Source organism: Microtus pennsylvanicus, chromosome 6 (assembly GCF_037038515.1).
Source record: "Microtus pennsylvanicus isolate mMicPen1 chromosome 6, mMicPen1.hap1, whole genome shotgun sequence".
Classification (NCBI taxonomy): Eukaryota; Metazoa; Chordata; class Mammalia; order Rodentia; family Cricetidae; genus Microtus; species Microtus pennsylvanicus.
This window is the reverse complement of record NC_134584.1, coordinates 86,127,732-86,134,684: the sequence shown is the minus strand read 5'-3', so window position 1 is coordinate 86,134,684 and position 6,953 is coordinate 86,127,732. Positions and strand designations below refer to the sequence as shown.

The window sequence follows — 6,953 nt, the reverse complement described above, 5'->3', positions numbered from 1 at the left end:
AGACCCACAGGTTGAGAAGCACTGAAGTGATGAATTAGTTTGAGTCCTCTGAGTGTCTCTGTATGAAAGATGAGTTTCTGAAGCCTGGTCTTGATGGAATCCACCAATGAATTGGGCTTTCTTATGACTGCTGAGAATGCTGGCATTGGTCTTTCTGAATATGGGTGTTGTGTCAGCTTAGCAAATAGCAGTCTACTCCCTCGGCCACCGCTGAGCACAGCTTGCACACACAAGTCTCTGTGGCAGCCTACAGTGCCGAACTCTACTGGTATTGATGGCGCAATGGGTCAGCAGGTCATCCTGAGGAGGGCTTGACACGTGTCTCCCTGTGTCATGAATCTTTTGCCAGATACCCTAGGGCCTTTGAGATAGGAACTTGGTGCAGACAGATACCTATTCTAGCATTCACTTACTGAATTTGCCCATTCTGCTGACAAAACACTGTGGCCAAGGCCACTTAAGTGAGAAAGCATGTTACTTAGGGGTCCACAGTTGCAGAGGAGGACAGCACATAAACATCCTGATGGGAATCTAGCAATAGGTAGACAGTCATGGCATTGGAGCTGGCGGTGATAGCTGACACTGATTCTCAAGCAACAGGGAGAGAGAGAGAGAGACAAAGAGAGAGAGAGAGAGAGAGAGAGATTAGAGATAATATATATGGAGTAGAGGGAGAGAGAGATTAGAGAGAGGGATATATATATGTATATACACATAAACAGACATATATATATACATATATATATGTATATATATATATAGAAAGAAAGGGAGGGAGAAAGAGAGAGAGTTATTTGGAATGGGATTGGCTCTAGAATCCTTAAAGCTCTGTGACCCCCTACTGACACTTCCTCCTTCCAGGCCACACCTCCTGTTTCATATCCAAACATGTTCATCCATGGGGGCCATTCTCATTCAAACTAAGCCACATACTAACCAGGATGGGGAGAGGAAACTCTTGAGTAACATCGCCCTGAGCTCTGACTGCAGCTGTCCCCACCCTTCCGTTCTCCTTGCACTCTCAGAGAGCAGATGACACCACTGTCTCTCTTGAAACTTGCAAACCTGCACTTCCATTAAGATGTCTGGAAGACAGAAGAGGCCCTTACACTCAGTTGTATCCACAACAAAGTTTCTTTTGTGGAACTCCTCACCTAGAGGAGCCCTTTTTGCCTCTCTGCACCCAATTGGATGTTTGTGACCACCTCACACGGTCAGAATGGGCTAGATAGCCTCAGAAAAAGAACAAATAACAGGCACACCCCTCAATCCTCATTGGAAGACACAACATACAAAACCATCAGTGGTCTGCCTTATGTGACAATGGAAGCCTGACCACAGTGGCAGCCCGTCAACTAACCCATGCCACAGCCTCTCTGCCAACTTGCTGAAAGAGGTGGGGCATTCTGTGTTACTGTCTTCCTGCCCCTGACTATCAGACACAGTAGTCAACGTGAACATAAGTCCTGGACCAGCGCAGGGCACCATGGAGTTTAGGGAGTGCCCTGCCAATCAGCTCCTTGTGTTGGGAAAGCCATCTAAGCAAGCAAAGGGCGATTTTCTCGGTTTTCTCATGAGACTTTGGAAAGCAGGGGGATTAGTAAACTCTGTGTGACTCTGACATCATGATCTGTCTCCTGTCATGGAGAAGCTGAATGGGAGGCAGGTGGGCAGGTGGCCAGAGAATTCAGGCTGAGCACCATGGACGGTTAGAATGAGATACACATGTCTGGTCAGCTCTCCCCAAGCAAAGGCTGTCTAGCCAGGGCCAAGGTGAAAGAAATCTGTCCCTGACAGACAAGGTTACAGAATCCATTAGGGACACTATCCAGTAAAGCCAGGCCACTTCCTTTCAAAGACTTGAAGGCACCAGCCTCATGTGCCCTTCGGTCTTACCTCAGGAAAGCGTGTGGTCGCCTCTCTGCCCCTTTCAGACAGCAAATCCATACTGCTCATCTTCACACAAGTCGAGAAACCATGTGATTTGTTTTGTTTGTTTTTTTTTTGGCCAAACTTCCTGATCCCCAGGCTGCTCACCATGGCAGGAAATGGACAACTTTTGTTGTCCTTAGCTTGCAGGTACTCATGAACACATTCAGCCACAAGCTTTTCTTGCTTCCCATCCAGAGCTCCAACAGGGGATTGACCACCACACAGGGTCAATTATTCATTTGTTCTGTTGACAACACTTGGCTTCTGAGAGATATCATAAGATGAGAATGTAGCCATGAAATTGCTCTCCTAGTGACAGGAGTAACTCACTCCAAGTGCTCGGTCTTCAAACGTGAGGGCGTGAGCTCAGAACCAGCTGCCACATAAAAGCCTTGAAGGCCAGTGTGAGCATATCATCCTACCTCTATGGAGGTGGAAGAGAGAAGTCCCCTTTTCATCCTTGTACAGGTGGTCTAGAGTTACTGACAAGTCACAGGTTTAAGGAGAGTGTCTCAGGAAGCAAGGTAAGTGCTCCAGAAGACACATATGAACCCAGACACACACACACAAGTTGGGAGACATGAAGAAAAGGGAATAGAAAGAAACATGGGTGAAGGCTTCATCTTTCATAAATGATTGTTCTTATGTGCGGGATCTATTTCTCAACCTGCGTTAACTGTGATTTTTGTCCACAGCATTCTAGTGAAAAGCCTTTTCCACGATGTCATGGTCATATGGAACCCACTGCTGTTTTTCATTTGATTTTGGCACATCAGGACTATGTTCTACTCTTAAAGAACATATGCCAGGCTCTTTCCATTCCCAGCGCAGCCATGGCTCCTGGTCCCAAGAAACATCTGAAGCGTGTAGCAGCTCCAAAGCATTGGATGCTGGATAAACTAACCGGCGTGTTTGCGCCTCGTCCACCCACTGGCCCTCACAAGCTGAGGGAATGTCTGCCTCTGATCATTTTCCTGAGGAACAGGCTTAAGTATGCCCTGACTGGCGATGAAGTGAAGAAGATCTGCATGCAGCGCTTCATTAAGATTGACGGCAAAGTCAGGACCGATATAACCTACCCTGATAGGTTTATAGATGTCATCAACATTGACAAGACTGGAGAGAACTTCCGTCTGATCTATGACACCAAGGGTCGCTTTGCCCTTCATCATATTACACCTGAGGAGGCCAAGTACAAGTTGTGCAAAGTGAGAAAGATCTTTGTGGGCACAAAAGGAATCCCACATCTGGTGACCCATGATGCTCGCACTATTCGCTACCCTGATCCCCTCATCAAGGTGAATGACACCATTCAGATTGATTTGGATACGGGTAAAATAACCGACTTCATCAAGTTTGAAACTGGTAACCTGTGTATGGTGACTGGGGGTGCTAACTTGGGAAGAATTGGTGTGATCACCAACAGAGAGAGACATCCCGGCTCTTTTGATGTGGTCCATGTGAAAGATGCCAATGGCAACAGCTTTGCCACCCGGCTTTCCAACATTTTTGTTATTGGCAAGGGCAACAAACCATGGATTTCTCTTCCCCGAGGAAAAGGAATCCGCCTCACAGTTGCTGAAGAGAGAGACAAGAGGCTAGCGGCCACACAGAGCAGTGGGTGGACGGGTCTCTAAGAGACATGCTGGAGACGTATTTGTACTCTTGAGAGACACGCTGGAGACGTATTTGTACTCTTGAGAGACATGCTGGAGACGTATTTGTACTCTTGAGAGACATGCTGGAGACGTATTTGTACTCTTGAGAGACACGCTGGAGACGTATTTGTACTCTTGTTAACAAGCCTTTCTAGGCAACGTGCTAGATTAAACAGCATGTATTTGTACTCTTGAGAGACATGCTGGAGACGTATTTGTACTCTTGCGAGACACGCTGGAGACATATTTGTACTCTTGAGAGACACGCTGGAGACGTATTTGTACTCTTGAGAGACACGCTGGAGACGTATTTGTACTCTTGAGAGACACGCTGGAGACGTATTTGTACTCTTGAGAGACATGCTGGAGACGTATTTGTACTCTTGAGAGACACGCTGGAGACGTATTTGTACTCTTGAGAGACACACTGGAGACGTATTTGTACTCTTGTTAACAAGCCTTTCTAGGCAACGTGCTAGATTAAACAGCATGTATTTGTACTCTTGAGAGACACGCTGGAGACGTATTTGTACTCTTGAGAGACATGCTGGAGACGTATTTGTACTCTTGAGAGACATGCTGGAGACGTATTTGTACTATTGAGAGACACGCTGGAGACGTATTTGTACTCGAGAGACACGCTGGAGACGTATTTGTACTCTAGAGAGACACACTGGAGACGTATTTGTACTCTTGTTAACAAGCCTTTCTAGGCAACGTGCTAGATTAAACAGCATGTATTTGTACTCTTGAGAGACACGCTGGAGACGTATTTGTACTCTTGAGAGACACGCTGGAGACGTATTTGTACTCTTGAGAGACATGCTGGAGACGTATTTGTACTCTTGAGAGACACGCTGGAGACGTATTTGTACTCTTGAGAGACACGCTGGAGACGTATTTGTACTCTTGAGAGACACGCTAGAGACGTATTTGTTCTCTTGAGAGACACGCTGGAGACGTATTTGTACTCTTGAGAGACACGCTGGAGACGTATTTGTACTCTTGAGAGACATGCTGGAGACGTATTTGTACTCTTGAGAGACATGCTGGAGACGTATTTGTACTCTTGAGAGACATGCTGGAGACGTATTTGTACTCTTGAGAGACACACTGGAGACGTATTTGTACTCTTGAGAGACACGCTGGAGACGTATTTGTACTCTTGTTAACAAGCCTTTTTGGGCAACGTGCTAGATTAAACAGCATGATGAAAACTAAAAAAAAAAAAAAAGATATGCCAGGCCTGAAAGAGAAATTTCTGTTTATTATTTCATTATTCAATAAAGAAATTCCTGTTTTTTTACCTTATTAAATGTTGACTTGATTTTTATCCTGACCCGTGGGGCAATATTATACAAGCCCTACATTGTATGGCAGCCAAACTTACAGGCCAGCTCATACCTGGCCACACGGAAGGTGGTCACATGACTTCCTGACAGGATGTCGCCATCCTAAAAAGATTAGGATATGCTAATATTGTTCTGATTCTTTCTTTGCCATTATGGAGATCGCCTGGAAAGTGTTAATCCAGGCTACCTGACAGAGCAACCATACTTGTAGCAACTCGTGTGTCAAGATACCTATGTCTTATTGGTAGCTGTTTCTGACACCCACAGACATGTCAAGTCTACAGCATGGCCACAGGGACACCCGATGCCGGTTTTTTTGTTTTGTTTTTATTGTGGTTGTTGTTGTAGTGGTGGTGGTTGTTGTTGTTTTGGGAGAGACAATATTTCTCTGTACCTTTAGAAACTTGCTCTGTAGAGCAGGCTGGCCTGCCTCTGCCTCACGAGTACTGCATTAAAGGCATGTGGCGCCACCACCACTCAGCAAACTGATGTTCTGATTGCATTGACATGAGCAGTCCAGGAAAAAGCTAGGAAGGCCTTCTGGGCTCAGGGTCACATGGTCACAGGGCTCTCATTTGTGGGAACAAAACAAACACTTTCTGTGATGGGCAAACAAAAAGAAGACATCAAGGGATGTAGAGCTGCCAACTACAGAGGAAAACATTTATAGGTCAATTAAACTAAAAGAGGCAGAGAACGTGCCTCAATTCAGATGCCCCTGCTCAGCTGTCCAGCCATCAGCATAGGTCTTGCCTTAGGAAATTCAGAGACACAAATGACATCAGAACAACTGGGGAAAACATGAAAACCAAAGCTAAGGAAGCACACTCAGGAGGCAGAGGCAGGAGGATCTCTGTGATTTCAAGATCAGCCATGTTCACAAAGGGAGTTCCAGGACATCAAAGCTGTTACATAGAGAAATCTTTTCTTGAAGAATCAGAACTCCCCCCTGCCCCCCGAAAAAGCAAAGGAAGCTTGAGTCTGTACACAGCTTGGTAGGCAAGCATGAGGCCTGACTTCCATGTCCCTCCGTGACAAACAGGAATGATGACATGTGCTTGGAATCCCACCACCGGCAAGGCAGCCATCTGCTGATTACTGGGTCTCACTGTCAAGTGACCCTGTATCAAAAAAACAAAACAAAACAAAAAAACCAGTGACTGTGTCTGAGGAACAAACACTGAGATTCCCCTGTGGCTTCCACATGCACATACCCCAAATGAATGTATGTGTACACACAGACACAAGTGCATGCGTATATGTGTAAGAAGAAACACAGATACACACACATGGGGGGGGGGGAGAGGAGAGAGAGGAGAGAGAATAATAGATCAATTAAACTTTTGTGGACTGATTGGTGTGTCTCAAAGTATTTTGATTTTTGATTCTTTGAGACAGGGCTAGCGGCTCATTCTGCAGTTCAGTGAAGGCCCTATGTATCTCTAATGGTGACCTCAAACATCTGCTTGTTCTGCTCTACTGCCAAGTGTAGACATTACAGGTATTGGCCTCCCTCTTCATCTGTCCAGTGCTACAAATCTGTACCAGATACTGAAGCGTGCTGGAGCAACCCCTGTGACTAAGGTGATCCTGAAACCATTTTACAAATTTTATGGAGGGTTTGTAAACAGAGGTCTCTCTGGACTGAACCATCCAGCAGCGGCTTTGAAATAAATCCTCATTATATTGTTATATTGAGTACAGAATTTTGGCCTATAGTTCAGGCTTATTACTAAATATCTCTTACTTTTTTTTTTTGTTTTTTTGAGACAGGGTTTCTCTGTGGTTTTGGAGCCTGTCCTGGAACTAGCTCTTGTAGACCAGGCTGGTCTCGAACTCACAGAGATCCGCCTGCCTCTGCCTCCCGAGTGCTGGGATTAAAGGCGTGCGCCACCACCACCTGGCTCTCTCTTACATTTAAATTAATCTGTTTCTATTAATCTATGTATTGCCATGTGGCTGTGGCTTTACCAGTTCCCTGTTGTCTTGTTTCTCAGGCAGCTGGCTCCTG

General features: G+C 45.6%; 1 protein-coding gene across 1 annotated transcript; it reads left to right on the top strand.

Annotated features, from left to right (window-relative positions):
- The first annotated feature begins 2,746 nt into the window (after positions 1-2,746).
- LOC142852173 (small ribosomal subunit protein eS4, X isoform-like) lies at positions 2,747-3,594 on the top strand. Its single transcript, XM_075976679.1, has one exon. The coding sequence runs from the start codon at positions 2,766-2,768 to the stop codon at positions 3,567-3,569; it is 804 nt and encodes a 267-aa protein (XP_075832794.1). The 5' UTR covers positions 2,747-2,765; the 3' UTR covers positions 3,570-3,594.
- Positions 3,595-6,953: the final 3,359 nt, after the last annotated feature.